Source organism: Ambystoma mexicanum, chromosome 3p, assembly GCF_040938575.1.
Source record: "Ambystoma mexicanum isolate Mex_15411 chromosome 3p, UKY_AmexF1_1, whole genome shotgun sequence".
Taxonomy (NCBI): domain Eukaryota; kingdom Metazoa; phylum Chordata; class Amphibia; order Caudata; family Ambystomatidae; genus Ambystoma; species Ambystoma mexicanum.
The window spans coordinates 222,343,776-222,366,508 of NC_090925.1; the positions used below are offsets into that span (position 1 = coordinate 222,343,776).

Consider the following 22,733-nt stretch of genomic DNA (forward strand, 5'->3'; position numbering starts at 1 on the left):
TCCAGCTAGGGAATACCCACTATCAGTTCAAGGTGCTCCCCTTTGGCTTTTCATCAGTGCCAAGGGTGTTCACCAAGGTACTAGCAGTGGTAGCGCACACCTGCATAGGCAATCCATACCAGTGTACCCTCATCTGGACGACTGGCTCACAACAGGAGAAACACTACAAATGTGTCAAAGGAACACTCTAGCAACAATCAATCTACTGTTCCAGTTGGGGTTCTCGCTCAACGAGAAAGTCAAGTCTCATCCCCAGTCAAGTAAATCAATTCCTGGATGCAATTATGAAAACACAAGAAGGCTTAGTAGTTCTCTGAAACAGAGTCCAAAATATGCTGTTTCAGGTACGTCATTAAGTGGCTGGTCAACAAATGATGATGCGCAGAGCAAAGCGCCTGCTCGGGATCACTGCCTTGCTCAACTCTAAGTCTGTCCAGGTTAGACCAGAAGAACCTTCACACAACCCACCTCCTTCTCCAGATATGCTCGATAATCTATACAGAGCATGCGATCTAAGCAGATCCACAAGCCTCAGAAGGCATTACAATACTATAATCGTATTTCTGATGCATTTATTTATTGAGTATTTATAATCTGCCTACACACAATGTGTTTCAAGGCTTGTATCTGCTTAGATTCACATGCACGACCCTTCCTCCCCTCCTGGAGCTGTAGGTTCATAAATGTCTTTCCCCTTGATCTTTTCTACTTCGACTCACTTGATCTTGTACTCACACAAACACTTAATGCTCCTTCATGTCAGAAACAAAACAATCTGAGGGACCTCGACGCGTGAAGGACCATGGGTACAGTACACGTCACACAAAGGATAGTATTACAAATGCACCCAGTCGACAACGTCCGTTTTCGCATTTCAAAAAACATGTCGTGCAATACTCTGACTACCACTAGATATCGGCCTATGCATAGCATGTGAATCTAAGCGGATACAAGCATAAGAAATACGATTCGGTTAACTAATGTATACCATATACTCTTTACTCTTTAACGCAGAGAGTCCCCCTCCCGTATGAGTTGCTAATACATATGGCTGTTTTTCCTACTAGGCTTTTTGTGACTTGTTCATCTTATCCCTTGCCTGAAACCCCGCTAAAGGAAAATAAATTTAAAAAATGTATCCTTTTTGTATTTGCACTTTTGTGCAAATTAAATAATCTTTCCTGTTTTTAGTCTGCTTCCTTTTTTTGGGTGAATCAGTTTGCCCTAGCCAGTCACTTCTTGTTGTTGTTAGTCCTTCACAAGAAGAGAATTGAAATCATGAAGTAGATAAGTGATTTGCAGGATAAAGAGTAGTTTGCGTTCTCATGGAACAAGGATCTTGATTGCCAGGTGGAGGTCTCTGGGGAAAATGGTGTGCCTCCTATGGTTGGGAGTGCAGTAGATGACACACCCCCAGAGCAGGTGATGACCGAGGTGGAAGAGGCATACAGGGATTTCCCAGAAAGGGGAGACTGGTGACAGGGTGTGGATGGTTGGAAGAGAAAACTGATGGATAGGTGGATGAGGCAGGGCTGGGTTAAAAATCCTTATGGTTTGGATTGTGACTGGGAAGGACTAGCAGGCAGTACTTGATTTCGATGCAAGGGGTTCAACATTAATGTTGTGGATCCACTAAATGTGTCGCATTGTTGCCAAAATGCCTCATTCCAATCTGTAGGTGCTTATCAAGGTCTGTTTCTTTGCATTCTCTGACTTGTAGTCCCAGTGTTTTAATCGGAAAAGTGGAACTACGAGTTACAGAATTGAAAGAGAAAAAACAGGACTGTATAAGCACTTACAGATTGGATTGGGTCATGTTGGAAACAATTTTGTCCCTGCATATGGCGATAACACATTTTGAAGTTGTCATTCAGGATAGTGGACCTATCATGCCCACCTCACCATTGCTCTGAGAGCGCTATAGGTAGCTTGAAGGGAAAACATAGAGGCTTACCATTCAGTTTTGGGAATGGCAGCGAGGACACACCTGCTCATCTATGATGCGGAACACCCTGGCAATGGGTAGCCCTCATTCCCCTGGCCTCTCAGCCTGCCGAGCTAACTTTGTACTGGGCTTGTGGCACCGCCCACCAGTAGGACCTTGTTCCTACAGCCAGCACCACCTCTGCCTGCATAGCTTGTTGTTGGTAACCATTTGTGTGCCGCTATTTGGGCAGGCATGAAGGAACTTCTGGCATGCACTGTCTGTATTGCTAGATGACAATCCGTAAGGGGGAGCTGAGAGATGTCAGTGATGTATGCAAGGGAAGGGGCATATGTTTCGGCACTCCCCTCCACTCCCCTCTTAAACATGACTGAATAGGCATTTAGCAAAAGGGGAGGTGGAGTAACTGCACACAGCCAGAAGAATGGTCCTCAAATATTGTGGAAGTGGCTCACAAGTGTGTGAGTGGGTCACAGTGAGTTGCAGAAGCCACTTAGTGGTTCTACAGTCTGCAAAGATGAAAAAGGAGTGAAGAATGTTTCATTCATTTGAGTTAAAGGCACTAATCCAGAACAGAATGACATTAATGAACCAAATGTTGGTCTATGAGGTTGTGAAATGCTGAGCTGTTTCTGGGGCACTTCAATCACATTTTCAGATAGCAGCTATCCAATGAGTGTGGCCCCAGGTTTTGGGTTCTCATAACTAGCACGGAATGGATTCAGCCAATCTGGCTCCTCTTCTCCGCTCTTCTTTCACAATGACAGTTGCAAAGAATTGCCAGGTGCACTATTTCTTTTGTGCATTTGTGTGGTTGTGAAATAGTGGAAGCAGGACTCAAGAACATAACAGTAGCTCAAACACTAATTGTAACCATTTCAAGTCAGGCATTCCAACTGCGGATGGTCACTAGAGCTATGACTCAAAAGCAGCAAACCTTCATCGGGTGATCGTACCGACACAGGTGGCATGGTGTCTGGCTCTGTTGGTCAGAGGGGTGCAGCAGAGGTTGTCCAGGTTCGTTCCAGTCCTATGCATACTGTTGCACCATATGGCACTGCAACGATGTGACAACCAACTTGGTCCCAGCCTTTCTTTTGTTATTGTTTTGTTGCACAGTGGGCAGGTGATGAGATTATCTTCTTTCTCCAGCATGGGGTCTGGCATGGATTCACATGCTCATGAATATTCCCCGTCGTCAGGCTGGGAATCCTCGGTAAAGAAAAAATCAGTATCAGTTTCGTTTCTGATCTGTCTTTCCTAGTAGTAACCAATCACTGATCTCTGCGTCATACTGACCACAGCCAATGACTGCCCTCTACCTAAGCCCCGCCTCTGGCAGCCATCTTCAGATTTTTACCGCACGTTCAAGTGTTGGGAGTCCTCGTGCTTAGCTCTCGAGCTTTTACTGCGTGTTTCGTGCTTTTTCAGGTGAACTTTCACATTTTTTCGGTTAATCGAGCCTCAAGCTCCACCGTTTCTACTCCCGTTAACGGCTACCCGTTGCAGGATTTTTCTACGCCCCTCAAGGGTGAAGATTTCGTCGAATCAACTTCTTGGAGGATTCCAGAAGATTCGCGGCCTACTTCGAGATGGCCAAGGATACGAGTTCGTCACCCGGACCCAAGCTGTTTCGCAGCTGCCCTGGATGCGGGCTGCAGAATGTGTTTAAGGAAGACGAACATTTGCGATGCCTCTACTTGTCATGATCTCTGCTTCCAAAAGGTCAGGGTTTTCCCAACTCCCTTGGAAGCAGATCCATAACCCAGGTTCCGAGTGCCAACCAGTCCCAATTGGGACCTTTTGGACCCAGTCCTGGCGCCAGTGGCACCAGGCTCATAAATATGCCCAGTCCCAGCGCTGGAAGCGCCGGGCTCATAATGCTTGGGTGGACTTACCTGCAGCAGACCATGCTGCTTACTTGCCTGCCAGTTGAGCCTCTGATCCTCTTCTGTTTGGAACTACTTTTCCTGTTGGGTGGGGCAGGAGCCACTCCCTAGATTCAGAACACTGGAACTCTTCTGGAAAGCAGGAACTCTTTTCTTACCTAGGCGTGGCTGTGGAAGGAGACACCTAAGCACTACAGGAGGCTATTTAAACCACACCCGATGGATGAATCTTGCTTTGCGTTATTCTGCATCCTCTGCAGCAGAACGCTCATCGTGTCTTCTGCATCTGATCCTGGGCCTAAGGAAAAAGGCTTACCATCCTGAATCCAGTCTTCAGCAACACCTATAAAGACCAGAAAGAACAGGTTAGCATTACGGTCTTCAGTGACAGTTCTTCACTTACCTGGTCCATCGGCTGTCACCAACGCCTCGCGCTGCATTCCGGCATCTGAAAGACAAAGGCTTACCTACTCTTCGTGCGCTCCGGAGGTCTTCACACTGCATCCGGCATCTAAAAGACAAAAGCTTACCAACTCTTCGCACGCTCCGGAGGCCTTCGGCGCTGCATCCCGCATCTGAAAGACAAAACAAGGTGCGTTTAAAGACATTGGGGAACTTTAATACTCACGTGCCATTACTCCTTTCCACATCTAACCCAGTGGGTATTCCGGCACCCTGCAGCCGCTCCGAACTTGTACCTGCAAAATAAAAAGACAGAGCGCATCGTGAAGCAGGCAACAAGCGCTTACTTACGTGCTTCCAGGCGCTTCTATTCATCACACGGGCTCCATCTTCAACTCACTTCAGCCCGTCATCCGCCATCGCCGGAACCCTGCAAAACAAGAAACATCATTACTAAAGACTTTAAAGACATTAGAATTACTCAAAACTTACCGTTCGTGCAGTAAACGACGGACAGCAGTCCTCTGAAGTCAAGAGGCCTGCTCCCCTTATCCAGTGAAGAAACTGGTTACAGCACCCTGCCCCGAGGCAGATGGAGAGCACGGCGTTCACTTACCTAAGGTGAGAGCGTTAACCTTTGGGGTTCTACAGGAGAAGAGAAAGGGAAGAAGAGAGAGACATTCAATAACCCAGTTCCTTAATCCCATATTTTCTATCTGCAGACATCTTACCCTTCAAGTCAGACCTACAGTGCACAGAGTTCCAGCCCAAAGAGCCAGCCGTGTGTTACACATCACCTTTGAAGATCCGGTATACGCCCAGTCAAGACCGGCGCCTCTACGGGAATCAGGTGAGCGTTACAGAACGCAAAGCCTACCACAAAACTCCCGTCCAGGCGCTATGGAAACCTCGGATACCGACCAGCTAGCCCAGTTACTAGGGGAACTAAGGGCAGAAGTGCATGCAGCCCGTCGGGAAACGAACGCTCTAAGAAGGGAACTGATTATTTCCAAGGAGCGAACAGATGATCTCGCTAGACAATTGCTACAGTCACAAGCCGGACAGACCCCGTTACCCGCATCTGGGGGAAATCTTCCTTCTACATCCTCTATGAATCCAGTGCAGATCAACCTACCTGGGAATCTACCTCTGGCTCCGCCCGAACGATTTTCTGGTGACCCAAAGAGGTTTGCAGTATTTATCAATCAGTGCCGGTTGCATTTCTTATGCCGGCCAGCAGCCTTTCCAACTGATCAAGCTAAAGTAGCTTTCGTGCTTTCGTACCTTAGTGGCAATGCGGCAGACTGGTCGATCCCTCTAGTAAATCAAGATGATCCGGTCCTCCATGATTTTCAAGCTTTTCAGCTCAGTATGGAAAAACTGTTCGCAAGACATTCACAGGGGCAGGCCTTGGACAATGAGCTCCTTTCGTTGCGACAAGGTAATCAAGACCTTTTGGCTTATATTGCGTCTTTCAACAGACTGATAGTGGAAACTCAATGGCCTGAGGACAAAAGGATTACGCTGTTTTATAGAGGTCTACGTGGAGAGCTCAAAGATGTGTTAGCCCAAGTAGTGAATCCCCCACAAGATTGTTCGGACTATATAGACTTAGTCGTTCAAATAGATCACAGACTGCAGAACAGGAAGGCCGATCGTTCCAAGTTTGATGCTCGAGTATTTTCCAAACCGCCAACTCCTTCCAAAGGAGTAGACTCCGGGGAACCCATGCAAATAGGGGGTCTGAAAGGTCCTCTAACACAAAAGGAGCGGGAAAGGTGAAAACAGTTGCAATTATGCCTCTATTGCGGAAACTCAGAGCATTTTCTTCGAGACTGTCCGGTGAAACCTGCCAAGAAGGCAGCAGGAGCTGCAGTTACCAAAGTTACAAACTCAGAGCAGGGAAACGACCTCGCCCAACAAGAATAGAGGTCCTCTTGCCGAGCGTGAAAACCAGTTCCGTGACCTCGCATTTCGCGATACCTATGGTCCTCATTAGCCCTGATAATCCGGATCGATTACATGCAATTGAAGCTTACGTCGACAGCGGTGCCATCGGCAATTATGTGGATCATGAAATGGTTTTGAGGATGAATCTAACTCTTTGTCCCAAGGCTGTAAAGGACGTCATTACTACGGTGGATGGTACGGAGATAGCCTCCGGGCCAGTAACGCATACCACTCAAGAGGTGACGCTAGTAAGTCAAGATGGACACCATGAGAAGATCGTGTTCGATGTGATCAAGGCCCCTCAGTTTCAGATTATTCTAGGAATACCTTGGTTAGAGAAACACAATCCTCTGATCGATTGGCGAGCAAGAACGGTCCAGTTTCCAGAATGTGTCTCTACTTGTCACCCTCCACCTGGTGTTGCACTGGCAGCAATTTCTTCAGAGACTCCCCAGTTACCTCCCGAATAGCTAGAATACCAAGATGTTTTCCGGAAGGATCAGGCGAACTCTCTACCTCCTCATAGGTCTTATGACTGCCAGATAGACCTGATACCTGGATCTACTCCTCCTTGTAGTAGAATTTATGCCCTCACCGAGCCTGAGAACCTTCACCTTCGACAATACCTGGATCAATACCTGGCAAATGGGTTTATTCGTCCTTCCAAGTCCCCTGCTTCTTCAGCTTTGCTCTTCGTTCCAAAAAAGGAAGGAGACCTTAGAACTTGTATAGATTATCGCTCCCTGAACCAGATCACTGTTAAGAATAGCTATCCGTTACCTTTGATCCCTGGACCAAGTCAGAAAAGCATGCATATATACAAAGCTGGATCTTAGAGGAGCTTACCACTTGGTACGAGTAAAAGAGGGCGATGAATGGAAGACGGCCTTCCGCACCAAGTATGGGCTATTTGAATATCAGGTCATGCCCTTCGGACTTTGCAATGCCCCGGCCGCCTTTCAATATTTTATGAACGATGTCCTCAGAGAGCTCATAGATGTGTGTGTTGTTGTTTACATTGACGACATCCTCGTTTATTCTTCATCGGAATCTGAACATCGGAAACACGTGAAAATGGTCCTCGAAAGATTGCGTCAACACAAACTTTTCGCTAAGTTGGAAAAATGTGTTTTCAACGTGACTGAAGTTGAATTCTTGGGATTCATATTATCACCTGGCGGAGTGCGTATGGATTCAAAGAAGGTCGATGCAGTTCTCAAATGGCCATCACCATCCTCCGTAAAAGGTGTGCAAAGCATGTTAGGCTTCGCTAACTTTTACCGCAGGTTTATCCCCGAATTCTCTCGAATAGTCCAGCCCATCACTGCCTTGTTAAAGAAAAACAAACGTTTTGAATGGTCTACCGAGGCGGAACAAGCTTTCCAGGATTTAAAGACTAAATTTATCTCTGCACCAATCTTAAAACACCCTCGCCCCGAACTCCCCTACAACGTGGAAACTGATGCTTCAAGCCTTGCCATGGGGGCAGTTCTATCACAAAAGGACCCGGTAACCAATCAGTTGCATCCCGTGGCATTTTGGTCCCGCAAATTCTCGCCTCCTGAAATCAATTACACGATTACTGACAAGGAACTTCTGGCTATCAAGTCTGCCTTTAAGGCTTGGCGGTATTATCTGCTGGGGGCCCGACACACCGTTACTGTGATTACGGATCACCGAAACCTGCAATATTTGAAAACTGCAAAAGCCCAATCCTCTAGACAACTCCGTTGGGCATTATTCTTTGCCGAGTTTGACTTCATAATTACCTATCGACCTGGTACAAAGAACGGTAAGCTGATGCCCTTTCTCGGATGGGAGTGGAAGAACACTTGATCAACCCTAAACCTGTACCAATCATTCCCGAACAAAGAATTCTGGGTGTAATCGCCACCGAATCCATAGAGGAAGTTAAGGATAAAGCCAGGCAACTTGTAACTCCAGCAGACATACAAAATTGGCATCTGCAGGGAAAGGACTTTGCAGTAAAGGACAACTTATTGTATTTCCAAGAACGATTATACCTACCCAGCACAGATTTACAGAAAAAAGTAATCTCTTGTTATCACGTTTCTTTAATGGAAGGACATCCCGGTATGGCCAAGACCTCAGAAAAGATCAAGCGCTACTTCTGGTGGCCGTCTTGGAAAAAAGATATCAGAGACTTTATAATGTCCTGTGGAGTATGCGCCCAAAACAAAAGTCAAAAGGAAAGACCAGCAGGCCTCTTACGCCCTATTGACATCCCACCTCGCCCTTGGCATACGCTTTCTATGGACTTCATCACCGATCTACCACCATGCTCCGGATACAATACGATTCTAGTAATCGTGGACTTATTCTCCAAGATGGCGCATTTCATTCCGCTCAAAGGCTTGCCAACAGCAGCAACTCTGGCCCGAGAATTTCTCGAAAACATCGTCCGACTGCACGGTTTTCCTTCGGTTCTAATTTCGGATCGAGGTAGTCAATTTATTTCTCATTTTTGGCGAAGTTGCTGTCGGTCGGCTCAAATTGATGTGAGACTATCGACCAGTCACCACCATCAGACCGACGGACAAACCGAGAGGACCAATCAAACTCTGGAACAGTATTTACGCTGCATGCTGCAACAAACTGAAAAAACTTGGAAAGACATCCTTTGGATAGCCGAATATGCCTACAATAACTCTGTCCATTCGGGAACTGGGAAAACCCCGTTTTTTCTTTTGTACGGCAGTCACCCTCGAACCTCGGAGTTGGATCCCCTCCAAGATCTTGAAACACCAGCAGTAGACTACCTGCATTCTACAATCACCCAAGCCTTTAAGGAAGCTGTTTCTCACCTTCAAAGGGCTAAAGAACAATACAAGAAAGGAGCAGATCGACATCGGAAGGAAGCCCCTCAATATCAAGTAGGGGATCAAGTCTGGTTATCCACCAAATATCTACCTCTAAAAGGGCCACGCACATTCAACCCAAGATACCTTGGTCCCTATTCCATCACTACCATAGTAAACCCAGTAGCGGTCAAGTTGGACTTGCCCCCGCACATGAAGATACATCCGGTCTTCCACGTCTCTCTATTAAAACCCGTGCAACCTCAAACCCGACTAACTAAATCTCCAAAACCTATCCTAGTTGATGGAGAACTCGAGTTTGAAGTCAAAAGCATTCTGGACTCCAAGATCTCCAAATCTAAACTATTTTACCTAATTGACTGGAAAGGCTATGGCCCCCAAGAGAGATCCTGGGAACCTGCTGAATATGTCCACGCTCCTCGCCTAATCAAAAGATTTCACCGAACATTTCTTGACAAGCCAAAACCCCCGGAGGAGCCCGGTTTGGGAGGGGCCTTGAGGGGGGGTACTGTCATGATCTCTGCTTCCAAAAGGTCAGGGTTTTCCCAACTCCCTTGGAAGCAGATCCATAACCCAGGTTCCGAGTGCCAACCAGTCCCAATTGGGACCTTTTGGACCCAGTCCTGGCGCCAGTGGCACCAGGCTCATAAATATGCCCAGTCCCAGCGCTGGAAGCGCCGGGCTCATAATGCTTGGGTGGACTTACCTGCAGCAGACCATGCTGCTTACTTGCCTGCCAGTTGAGCCTCTGATCCTCTTCTGTTCGGAACTACTTTTCCTGTTGGGTGGGGCAGGAGCCACTCCCTAGATTCAGAACACTGGAACTCTTCTGGAAAGCAGGAACTCTTTTCTTACCTAGGCGTGGCTGTGGAAGGAGACACCTAAGCACTACAGGAGGCTATTTAAACCACACCCGATGGATGAATCTTGCTTTGCGTTATTCTGCATCCTCTGCAGCAGAACGCTCATTGTGTCTTCTGCATCTGATCCTGGGCCTAAGGAAAAAGGCTTACCATCCTGAATCCAGTCTTCAGCAACACCTATAAAGAAAAGAAAGAACAGGTTAGCATTACGGTCTTCAGTGACAGTTCTTCACTTACCTGTTCCATCGGCTGTCGCCAACGCCTCGCGCTGCATTCCGGCATCTGAAAGACAAAGGCTTACCTACTCTTCGTGCGCTCCGGAGGTCTTCACACTGCATTCCGGCATCTGAAAGACAAAAGCTTACCAACTCTTCGCACGCTCCGGAGGCCTTCGGCGCTGCATCCCGCATCTGAAAGACAAAACAAGGTGCGTTTAAAGACATTGGGGAACTTTAATACTCACGTGCCATTACTCCTTTCCACATCTAACCCAGTGGGTATTCCGGCACCCTGCAGCCGCTCCGAACTTGTACCTGCAAAATAAAAAGACAGTTAGAGCGCATCGTGAAGCAGGCAACAAGCGCTTACTTACGTGCTTCCAGGCGCTTCTATTCATCACACGGGCTCCATCTTCAACTCACTTCAGCCCGTCATCCGCCATCGCCGGAACCCTGCAAAACAAGAAACATCATTACTAAAGACTTTAAAGACATTAGAATTACTCGAAACTTACCGTTCGTGCAGTAAACGACGGACAGCAGTCCTCTGAAGTCAAGAGGCCTGCTCCCCTTATCCAGTGAAGAAACTGGTTACAGCACCCTGCCCCGAGGCAGATGGAGAGCACGGCGTTCACTTACCTAAGGTGAGAGTGTTAACCTTAGGGGTTCTACAGGAGAAGAGAAAGGGAAGAAGAGAGAGACATTCAATAACCCAGTTCCTTAATCCCATATTTTCTATCTGCAGACATCTTACCCTTCAAGTCAGACATACAGTGCACAGAGGTCTAGCCCAAAGAGCCAGCCATGTGTTACACATCACCTTTGAAGATACGGTATACGCCCAGTCAAGACCGGCGCCTCTACGGGAATCAGGTGAGCGTTACACTACTGTCTTCATGGGGACAAGACTCATGTAGAGAAGGACTGCCAGTTCTGCAAGAACTTGTCGGAGCGGACCATGAGGGACAGTCGTTCCCGTCTCGCAAGCTGGTTGGAGAAGGGCTCGACGGGTGAGAAGAAGAAGAAAGGGTCCGAGTGGGCTTCTAAGTCCTGTGCGGGCGCCCCGGCGACAGAGGCCCAACACCAGGCCAAGCGCCGCGAGTCCGCTGGCTCCGGGAGCACCGAAAGGTCGGGCTCTCTTCCCCGGCACCGTCAACCATGAGCCAACGCTCCGGTTCGGGGAAGAGGAAGTCCGAGACCCCGGGTAAGCTTCGGGAGAAGCCCCGTCCGATCTCGGAAGAGGGGGAGCGAGGCGTCGCCCCTCCCCCGAAGGAGAGGGCCCGGGACGCACCTAAGGTGGTGAAGGCCCCTACCCAGCAGGCGAAGGCCTCTATCGAGGCTATCGCGGCGACTCTGGCCAAGCCGTCAGAGACACCGCCAGCGGAGACCGCCTCCGGGACTAGAGTTTCCCTGCCGCCAAGGAGGGAATCCTCTTTTCAGCCCATCGTCGTGGCCGCCATGATGGAAGAAGCGAGGGGGTCACGGTGCCCTCCTCGAGCTCGGAGTCAGCCTCGGAGGAGGAACTGACCGAGGCCGTGAGGAACCTCGAAGTCCAACTCGAGAAGGTTCGATTCCCGTCAGGAAGATCCTCGGGAGATAACCGAGGAAGACGACGATGGTGAGGAAGAGCGGCCTTCCCTTCCGGCGCAGCCGGATCCTAGGCCTCAGGATGGCTCGGCGGCCATTTTGTCTGCCATCCAGTCCTTATGCTCTGAGATAAGGACGAGATTCCCACGGCCCAGGCTGGAGGACCCGCAACCTGGCCCGTCGGGAAGTCCTCAGAACAAACGACGGAGGACCCAACCCTCACCTCCGCTCGCCCCCGTAAGGCCTACAGTTCCCTCCTCATCCTCCCACGAGTCAGGAGATGACGGTGCGTTGGGCTCGACGACGGGTTCTGAGGGCGACGGAACGGGTCTCCCGTCTCCCGGGCCTCACCGCCCGACAAGATTGGCTCATTCCACGCCATGATCGCCAGGGCGTCCGAATTGTTCCAGCTCTGCCCGGAGGAGCAGAAAAAGGAAGGTTTCCTCTATCAGCGCCAGGAGGCCAAGAGGAAGACGGTCATCGCGGTGCCCCTTATCGATGACATCTGGGAGGAGGGCCCGTCGGTTCTCAAGAACCCCTCCACGGCACCAGCCAAACGGGACCAGTACGAGAAGAAGTACCGGGTCCCCGAAACCGCTCCCCTGTGCCTCAGGGCCCAGCCAACGCCAGACTCGGTCGTCTCGGCGGCGGCGAAGAAGAAAGCGGCGGGGTCAGGAGCCTCGACGTCGAATTCCCCGCCGGACGGCGAGGGAAAGACGCCTTGGGGCGGCGGGTCATTTCGTCGTTGGCGACGACGATCAAAGCGGCCAACGCCCTGGCGATCGTGGCCCGTTACGACAGGGAGCTCTGGCTTAAGCTGGCCCCCATATTGGACTTTCTGCCGGACGACAAGAGGTCCGAGGCTCTGGAAATACTGCAAGAGGGCGAGGTGGCGTCGGACCACGCCATAACGGTGTTCGGGAAGGCGGTGGACGAATCCCTCCAAGCCATAAAAACAGACACGGAGACGGCCCGCGCCCTAGGAGCCCCTCAGCAACGACGGCCCTTTGGGAGCTCCGGAGGCAGACAGGGTTCCTCCAAGGGATCCAGCGGTGGCTCATCCTACCGCCAGGCGGCACGCTCCTCGTCTCAGGAGGCCTACAGGGGTCGCGGCAAGCAGGGAGCGCCTCGCCGCCGCCGTCGGCAAGGTGGCCAGGGCGGCAAGGCCACCACCTCCAAGCAGGACTGAACCGGCCGTGGTCTCGGGCCCCCACCGAAGCACCCCGGTGGGAGGCCGGCTGACGAACTTCGTCGGCGTGTGGAAGTCCATCTCCACCGACCGTTGGGTGCTGGATACCCTGGCAAGAGGACACTCTTATCGAATTCCTGAAGAAGTGCCCTCATGTTCCACCTGTGGCCAGGAAGGAAAATCACGTCCCGCAACTGCTGTTGGAAGTACAGGCGATGCTCAGGAAAGGCGCCATCGAGCTTGTCCCGGAGAGGCTCCGGGGTATACTCAAGGTACTTCCTCGTCAGGAAGAAGACGGGCGCTGGCGCCCCATCCTGGACCTTCGTCGTTTGAACAAATACATCAGATCACAAAAGTTCAGGATGGTCACCCTCCAGCACGTACTGGGACAGCTGGAGGAAGGCGACTTTCTATCGTCGTTGGACCTGGAGGATGCATACTTCCACGTTCCCATCCTCAAAAGTCACCGAAAGTTCCTCCGGTTCGTCGTCCAGGGACGCCACTACCAATTCAGAGCACTGCCGTTCGGATTGAAGTCGGCCCCCAGGGTCTTTACCAAGTGCCTAGCACCAGTGGCTGCGCGGCTGTGCCTGCAGGGGATTCACGTCTACCCCTACCTGGACGACTGGCTCATCCGCTCAAGGACGAGGGAACTCGCTGTCGAACACACTGCGAGGACCGTCCAGCTACTCACAGACCTGGGATTCGCCATAAACTACCCAAAGTCTCACCTGGTGCCGTCGCAGGTGGCCGTTTCTGGGAGCGAAGCTCGATAGAGTGAGGCGCCTGGCGGGCCCATCGGAAGAACGGACGAAGACCATTCTAGGCAAAGTGCAGCGCCTGCTTGCCACGGACGTGGCCAGGGTGAGGTCCATCAAGTCCCTCCTGGGGATGATGTCCTCTTGCATCTACCTGGTGCGCCTCTGCAGACTACGGATGCGCCCTCTTCAAGAATTTCTTGACGCCCGTTGGATGCAGGCGACGGGCACCTTCGAAGACAGGGTCCCCCTCAACGAGGTGTTCCGGCGAGCGATTCATTGGTGGGGCGTTCGAGCGCACCTCACGGCGGGCAAGGACTTTCAGATGCCGGCGTACCAGGAGACGATGACGACGGACACCTCCCTGGAAGGTTGGGGCGCCCACACCGGAGATCGCCACGCAAGAGGCCGCTGGCTCCCGGAGGAGAGGCTCCTGCACATCAACGTCCTGGAACTCCGAGCCGTGTTCTGGGCTCTCAAATCGTTCCTCCCGTCGCTCAAGGGCAAGGTGGTGCGGATCTTGACGGACAACACCACGACGATGTTTTACATACGGAAGCAGGGAGGCACCAGATCCCCAGCCCTATCCAAGGAGGCACAGGATCTGTGGCACTGGGCGGTCGCCCAGGGGATGTTCCTGGTTCCCTTCCACCTGGCAGGAGAAAGCAACACCATCGCCGACTCGCTCAGCAGGGAGCTGCGCGCGTGTCACGAGTGGGAACTGCGCCAGGATCAGGTGGATCAACTATTCTGACGATGGGGCAAACCCCAAATCGACCTGTTCGCAACAGCGACGAACTCGAAGTGCAAGAGGTTCGCCAGCCGGTTTCCCCAGCCGAGAAGCATGGGCGATGCGTTCTCGTTCCCCTGGGACGGCCTATACCTGTATGCGTTCCCTCCGTTGCCGTTGCTGCTTCGACTCATCAGCCAGCTCAAGAGGTCCCGGTGCAGGATGATCCTCGTCGCACCGGCGTGGCCGAGGCAGATCTGGTTCCCGGACCTTCTGGACTTGTCAACCTCCCCTCCCATCAAGCTGTCGGCGGACGCGGACCTTCTCTCCAGAGAAGCAGGTGCCATCTTCCACCACGACCCAGCGTCGCTGAACCTGCAGGCTTGGCTCCTGCAGCGCTAGAGTTTGGAGGCTACGATATACCGGCCGATTGCAGAGAGGTTCTTGCAAAGGCCAGGGCGTCCTCGACTCTCAAATGCTACGGTCATAAGTGGAAGAGGTTCTCTATCTGGTGCCGAGCACAGAAGATCAACCCCCTACGGATTACGGCCCCTCAAGTGCTGCTGTACCTGCTATCGCTGGCAAAGGCTGGGCTAGCCCATGCCTCCATTAAGATTCATCTGGCAGCGATCTCCAGATATACCAGAACCACGGGACGGACGTCCCTGTGGTCCCATCGACTGGTGAAAGAGTTTATGAAAGGACTGTTCCGGTCGTTCCCGCTGGTGAAGGCCCCGGCCCCGGCGTGGGAACTTAACGTGGTGCTGACCAGGCTCATGGGGGCCCCATTCGAGCCGATCCACTCCGCACCGATGAAGTTTGTGTCGTGGAAGACTGCGTTCCTGGTGGCCATTACCTCCGCACGACGAGTGGGAGAGATCCAGGCCCTATCCTGCAAGGCACCGTACTTGACTTTCCATGCCTCGAGGGTGGTGCTTAGGACGCACCCCTCTTTTATGCCCAAGGTGCCGTCGGACTTCCATCTTAACGAGCCCTTGGTGTTACCTGTTTTCTTCCCGTCTCCTTCGTCGCTGGCCGAGAGGACTTTGCACTCGCGCTGAAGTTCTACGTGGACCGCACAAACAGTTTCCAGAGGACATCACAGCTGTTCGTGAACTTTGGACCTGTGAATCAAGGGAAGGCTCTCTCGAAGTCTTCTATTTCCAGATGGCTCTCCGGCTGCATCATGCACTGTCACCGGTTGGCTAACCGACCGCTGCCAGGCCGTCCGAGAGCCCATTCGACCAGAGCGATCGCTGCTACTACGGCGTTCTTATCTGGTGTGCCCCTGCTGGACATCTGCAGGGCTGCTACGTGGAGGTCGACGCACACCTTCACGAGATTCTACTGCGTCGATCGGGATTCCAGGGAGGAGTCCAGGGTCGGCCAGCAGTGCTGCGCAACCTGTTCGCTTAAGGTGAGCCTGGTGAGGAGGTAAGAGATGCTTAATGTTGAGTTTTTTGTATTGCTTAATGTTGAGCCTTTTACCACCCACCGTGGTTGTGCATGTGTGTACTGCTATTTAATCTTATATTCATGAGCATGTGAATCCATGCCAGACCCCATGCTGGAAAAGGAACAAGTTACTTACCTGTAACTTGTTCTCCAGCATGGGTCTGGCATGGATTCACATGCTAACCCTCCCGCCTACCCCTCTGCGGCTCTTCACTTGGTCATACTGCCACTTCACGTGCTACCAAATCTGAAGATGGCTGCCAGAGGCGGGGCTTAGGTAGAGGGCAGTCATTGGCTGTGGTCAGTATGACACAGAGATCAGTGATTGGTTACTACTAGGAAAGACAGATCAGAAACGAAACTGATACTGATTTTTTCTTTACCGAGGATTCCCAGCCTGACGGGGAATATTCATGAGCATGTGAATCCATGCCAGACCCATGCTGGAGAACAACAGTTACAGGTAAGTAACTTGTTCCTTGTAGTATAAACAACATTCACAGTTTGGATTTTGTTTCTGAAGCAAGGTTTGTCCTACTGTGATGTCTGTAAAGGTGCTGCTGGAGGTGGTGGATTTGGGTCTGGGGCTGTCGCAAGTGGAAACTGCACTTTCTGACCAAGCAGGATGTCCCCTAAAAGGCCCTTACAGACGTTGAAGAGTAGCCTTGTCCTCCTGGTTACAAAGCTCATGTGTTGCAGGGATTGCGATTCACATGAGTCATCCCCTTTTGCCTTGAACATCACGATATTTGTCGTCCTGGTGGCACGGGAAGTTGGAAGAGACTAGGAACATTCCACAACCACCAAGTGTTCCTATACCTAAACCACCTCTGCATGCCTCTTTCCCTCTGGCACTTGTAGGTGCTACTGACATGCTGACTCAAAATGTTAACTTCTCCATACCCCAAGAGGATGTCCCATTGAGCACTCCGTCATAGCCACTGACTGTAATCTGCTTCTGCCTAGCAGAATTATATTCTATTTCTTTGCAACTACTAACTAATATTTGTTCTGGTCACTGAAAGACAGAGCAGGGACTTGCAGCCACTGAATAGAATGTCCTCCTATCCACCAAGAATTATAAACCTTTTTCTCCTCTGCTGCTTACTAGTATTTCGTACGACCTCTAAAAGGTGGTACAGTCACTTACAGCCACTGAATGTAATGTAATCTCTTGCCATACTACATGCAATTCTGTGGTGGTCCTTGCCTCAGACCAACAAAACAATCTCATGTACACTTGCCATGCAAGTTGGCACTTGTCATTAGGGTGTAAACAGCCAATAGTGGTGTCAAGTGGGAAAGAGAATGTCCCTACATTTTCCACTTGCCCCTCCACTAAATTCTATTTCCGTTTTTCAGCTCTCCCACCACTCTGTCCTCTTCTTTTTCTCCCTTTCCCTCATCAAAAGTCCTGCCTCAACTGCTCTGGCATACTGCTTCCTGAACCTCTTCTTAAAAAAACTGATTCCAAAATCAAACCACGTCTGCCCCATTTATACTATTTTACCGCAAACTGCATACATCATTTTATCTGAACCAATGATGACATTTGGACCAACTCCGTTCCCCAAAAATGTGCACATTTCCGGTGTTTAGGTTTATGTCAGGAATGTTTGTTTCCAGGTTACTCAATGTTTGAATGGTTTTGCAGCAGTAACATGTAGCGTAAGAGTTTACAACCCAAGTGATTTATTACAAAGTGCCTAGTATTGTTTAATGTGTTACTAGAGCCGTGAGTGTATTGTGCATTGGGGCAGTAGGCCACAAATAAGTTGGGTCATTTGGTGGAATCCAAATTATCCAAAAGTGTTCTGCAGTGGCGAATAGTTTGGTGTTGATGTCCAAGGAGTTGTGCGACTCATATGGGTTCTACCTTTTCTTCCTTCCTTGCAGACCCTCGTGTTCTCTATGCCGTGGTGGACACCGTCCCTCCACGCCGTTGGAAGGAGTTTATCCGAAGGCTGGGCCTCAGTGACTATGACATTGATCTTATAGAAATACAGAATCGGAACTACCGCGATGGACAGTATGAAATGCTGCAGAAGTGGCGATGCCGGACAGGTGCGGCTGGCTCCACCGTGGAGGTTATCAGCCGAGTCCTGCGAGAGATGGACCTGAGTGGCTGTAGTGAGGCCATCCAGGACTCGCTCCACTTTGAGGCCTGAGAGATTGCAGTTTAGGTCGCTTTGAGCGTTGAGGAAACTGACTTGTTCTGCTTTCAGCCTCAAGGGATCCAGGATTTCATCCACTTTCAGCCAGAAGATCCCCCTACTCATTGGCTTCGAGATCTGTGCATCTACCCTGCTTTGTGCCGTTCCCCTCTTATTGTTCACTTCCTGTCCCTTCTGTGCACTGTTATCCTGGGATTCCGGAACATTTCTTATTATGGCTGACCACCATCTCTGTGAGTGAGATGCCCTATCCACCAGCTTCATCACACAGCAACGTCCTCATAAAATGGGGAGACCTAGCCCAGGGGGAATGCATGCATGTGGGTCTGAGGAATTGGCCGTGTGCTGCATCCCAAGGAAAACAGTGAAGATCCTCAGCTTGGAGATGTTCGTCTATGGGTGAAGTGTGCGTTGGGTTCTGGAGATTGGAGTGTAAATAATCCTTTTTCATTGTATGAAACGTCCCTCACTAGGTACAAACCAAGTGGTGTTTTCTTCTTTTCTGAGCCTATGTTGTATCCTAAAAGTGTGAAGGACATCTGTCCTGTTAAAGACAATCACTACAGTTGTCATCTGCTGGGCCCTACTCATCGCCTTCTGTGGGGGAGCCGGGGTCCACTCTATTTAAGCAACCCCCTGCACATATCGGAGATTCTCCTGGGAAATGTTAATCGATTGGGTCTCCTAGGAAACATGAGTGTTATTGGTAAGGTTGTGCACATACAATTCTCTGAAAACATCAAGCGTTTGCTAGTGTGGTTAACTGTATAGCCTTCTCTGGAGCAATGCGGGATGTTCCTTGCTGTAAAACTCTCTGTGAGGATTCGATGTTTACTGTAAGTTATCAATCGAACTTTTTGCGCCGAGATCTGAAGTCTTCTTCAACATTATCAGCACAGCGTATTCTGCAGATGTCCAGAGGTTATTGGTGAATTCCTCAGTATAATGTTCCTTGCCAAGTTCCTTTGATAATGTTTTCAATGAAGAGCTTTCTGCAGAGATATGAATGCCAGTGATCACATTATCCATGTGTACTATTGTCAGCAGAGCTAGGAAGGGCATTGCTAATGTGGCCAATTTCCATTGCAGAAATCACAAGATTATTAATGTTGCCAATAATGTATGTGTTCGTCCGAACTCAAATTACAAATGTTGTCTTATCTGGTGCTGTTCAATATTGTCTTCCTTAGTAGAATTGCTAAAGTAAAAAGTACTCTAGTATTAAAGAGGTTTATGGGGAGAAATCCAGTCGATTGTGAGTAATATCTGTGAATGTGTGACTTTGTGCATGCGTACAGTTTTCTTGTTGTACATGTGAGAGATGCAACAGTTGCACGATGGGCGAGTGTGATCAGCCAGACACTTCCACTATGTTTTGTAACTGTGTGATGTTTGTAGAAGGACAATCTCACCTGATAAGCCCGGTCTTCCGGAGACAAGCAACATAGATTACCTTGTGAAATACACAAGGTAGGTTAGAGTTTGTGATTGGTTGAATATCCCTCGTGCTCCCCACCCTAAAAGGTTTAGGGTGACTTGCTTATCGGGGGCTACCTTATCCTGCTGTAAACCTCCCATACCTCCAATTAGCTTCAGATAAAAAGTATTTTCGTTTTTTGCAAATATCGTTGAAAGTAAGCAAGCTCTCCTTGTAAATCTGCACACTAATAAACCCCGTTTACCGCAAAGCAATAAACTCCATTTTGCTAAACACCTTTGTTCAAACTTTGTAGAGGTTATTTTTTCTTGTAATGTGTGGAGTGGAAAGCAAGTTGTTGTTGCTTTTTCTTATGCTAAACCATGATCCATGTGGAGGAGCAGTGTCCATGCTTTACAGATTGATTCTGTGGGTGCTAACCTTCTGATGGAGCCCCACTTGGTGTTGAACACGTGTATTTGCAGGAAATTGCAATGTTTCTTTGTCTCCTATAAACGATTGAAAATGACCGCCCAGGAGCACATTTTCTGGAGTCTTTTGATTATATTTAACTTTATAAATAATACACTGTTGAATTTGAGGGTTGTGGCTTTTGTAGTCTAAAAATCTACTTTTCAAATCTCCTCAACTATCCTCTTGTCCTCCTACAAAACATAACATATCTGAAATATGAAACCTGAGCCCACATAGATTAAATACCAGCAATATTATGTATACAAAATATGAATACATGTAAAACACTTTGATTTAAGTCCATATAGTAAAATACTCAAAATAAGTATATTTTATATAGTCCCTGGGCATGCTAATCTGTGTCTATTCAATGTAGTTTCTGTATATTATGCAATCATGTCATTACGTTGAATGTCACAAGCCAATGCTAGATTGTATGAGCTCCCTTCTTCGTACTTCAGTGGCTCTGGCTGGTGCAATGTGCACAGTGAGTACATTCAGCCAGATGCCACTTCCGCGCGACTTCCACATCTCTTTATTGCGCGCGCGCTCTCTCTCTCCTGTGCTGGATCCCATAGAATACAGCAGAGTCCCACGATAAATGGGGTCCCACTGTACAGGTAGCTTTTCAGTCTTGCAGCCTTTCTTTCCTTCTTTCTTTTATAGCCTTCTATTTATCCTCCTCCTCCTCAATCCCAACTGCACACAATCATTGGCTACCCTTCTACTGTGGCATGCTCCTGCCTACTCGCCCGCTTGCCTATGGGACACGTACAGCGCTTTGACGCCATGAATCATCATGGCAGGAGGCTCTATACAAAGGTAAGGTGATATACCATAACAAGGGGGGTCCTGGGAGTCTCTCTGCCAGACATTAGTCCTGGGGCAGTCCAGCACCGAAATGCTAGGCAATTCTCCTCTGAACAAGAGTACCAACAGCATCCCCAGATCCCCTTGTTAATTTGCATATTTAAGTAACTTTGGGTCTCACCCTAAGTTACTAGGGGAATCCAGACGTGGACCCCTTGCTCACTATTCTTAGAGAGGCACAGATCCACCCTACTGATGAGGTCCAACCAGACTGAAACACGTGTCTGGGGTTTCTGTTGGTACTCTTGTTCAGAGAATTGCCTAGCATTTTGGTGCTGGACTGCCCCAGGGCAGGACAAAGACTGATATGTTTGGGATATTTCTTCTCTGTGAAAGATAGTGAGCTAAAGACTCTGGGTAAGTCTTTCGTAACCAGGACTAATTTCTGGCAGAGGGACTCCCAGGACCCCCTTGTTAATTTGCATACTTAAGTAACTTTGGGTCTCACCCTAAGTTGCTAGGGGAATCCAGACGTGGACCCCTTGCTCACTATTCTTAAAGAGGCACAGATCCACCCTACTGATGAGGTCCAACCAGACAGAAACACGTGTCTGGGGTTTCTGTTGGTACTCTTGTTCAGAGGAGAATTGCCTAGCATTTCGGTGCGGGACTGCCCCAGGGCAGGACAAAGACTGATATGTTTGGGATATTTCTTCTCTGTGAAAGATAGTGAGCTAAAGACTCTGGGTAAGTCTCTTGTAACCAGGACTAATGTCTGGCAGAGGGACTCCCAGGACCCCCTTGTTAATTTGCGTATTTGTATAGCGCACCAGGCCCAAAGGCATCCGGGCGCATATCTTGGTACAACATAGGTGCAGGTTACACAGTAGTTAGTTACAGAGGGTTTCATAAAATTATTCATCAGGTGAACATGGGTTGCAATACAGATAAAGATGTGAAGAAGCAGGAAAGGCAACATATATACAGTACATACATAGTAAGCACAATATACAGGCTAGTTATTGGTGTTGTTGAGGGTGAACACAAATGGATTAATTACATCAAAGTCAATGTATAGAATACAAGTGTCTAAAAGTTAGAAGATGGATATTAAGTGCGGGAGCAGATAACGGTTAGTCTTATTTGGAGGATAGCCAGAGTTAAGCTTTTTGTTTGAATAAAGGTGGAGAAGATTTGGATCTGATGGTTAGTGGAAGAGAGTTCCATAGTTTGGAAGCAAGAACTGGCAAGCTTACACCACCAGCTTTCTGAAGTTTGTGTCTGGGGATGGTCAGGCAATGTGCTTGAGCTGATCTAAGTGGCCGGGTGGGCACATACTGAGAGAAGCGAGAGGCTAGATAGATAGAGGCCTGGTTGTTCACACATTTGTGGGTGAGGGTGAGAGATTTCAGTGATATTCTTTGTGTTACTGAGAGCCAGTGTAGACTCTTCCTTGTTTCGGAGATGTGTACAGATCTGGGGATGTTGAGGGCTGCTCTAATGGCACTATTTTGAGTAACCTGGAGAGTATTGAGGTTACGTTGGTTAGTCCCGTGATATAATTCATTGCAGCAATCGAGTTTAGACCTAACCAATGTCCTGGCCAGAGTAATGCAGTTCTGTGTGGAGAGGAAGGGACAGCATGCTGTGATGAGCTTGCATGTGTACGCAGAGGCAGAGACAACAGCATTAGTTTGCTTATTGAGTGATAGCCTGGAATCAAGATAGATTCCTAAAGTTTTGGTGTCAGTGGACACTTTGATGGAGTTGCCATCAATATTGAAGGTTTGAATGATGGGTCAAGCCTATTCAGTCGCTGTTGGGATCCCAAGATGAGAAGCTCTGTCTTGTCATCGTTAAGACTGAGCTCATGTTGGGCCATCCAGGCTTGAATGACTTGGTAGATGTCATTCAATGCTTTGGAGTCAACCTTGTAATCACCAGTGATGGGAATGACTATCTGGGTGTCGTCAACGTAGTTGGTGTAAGTGACACCCAGATAATCGAGTACATCAAACAAAGGTTTGGTGAA

The 22,733-nt window shown here is 49.3% G+C and overlaps 1 protein-coding gene across 1 annotated transcript in view; it reads left to right on the forward strand.

Annotated features, from left to right (window-relative positions):
* The window catches only part of LOC138580289 (tumor necrosis factor receptor superfamily member 1A-like), a 235,152-nt gene extending 215,441 nt beyond the window's left edge, over nucleotides 1–19,711 (forward strand). Inside the window, exon 10 of the mRNA XM_069650703.1 lies at nucleotides 17,723–19,711. Coding sequence (XP_069506804.1) covers nucleotides 17,723–17,994 — 272 coding nt within the window. The 3' untranslated portion in view covers nucleotides 17,995–19,711. The remainder of the gene's footprint in view (nucleotides 1–17,722) is intronic.
* The last annotated feature ends 3,022 nt before the right edge of the window (nucleotides 19,712–22,733 follow it).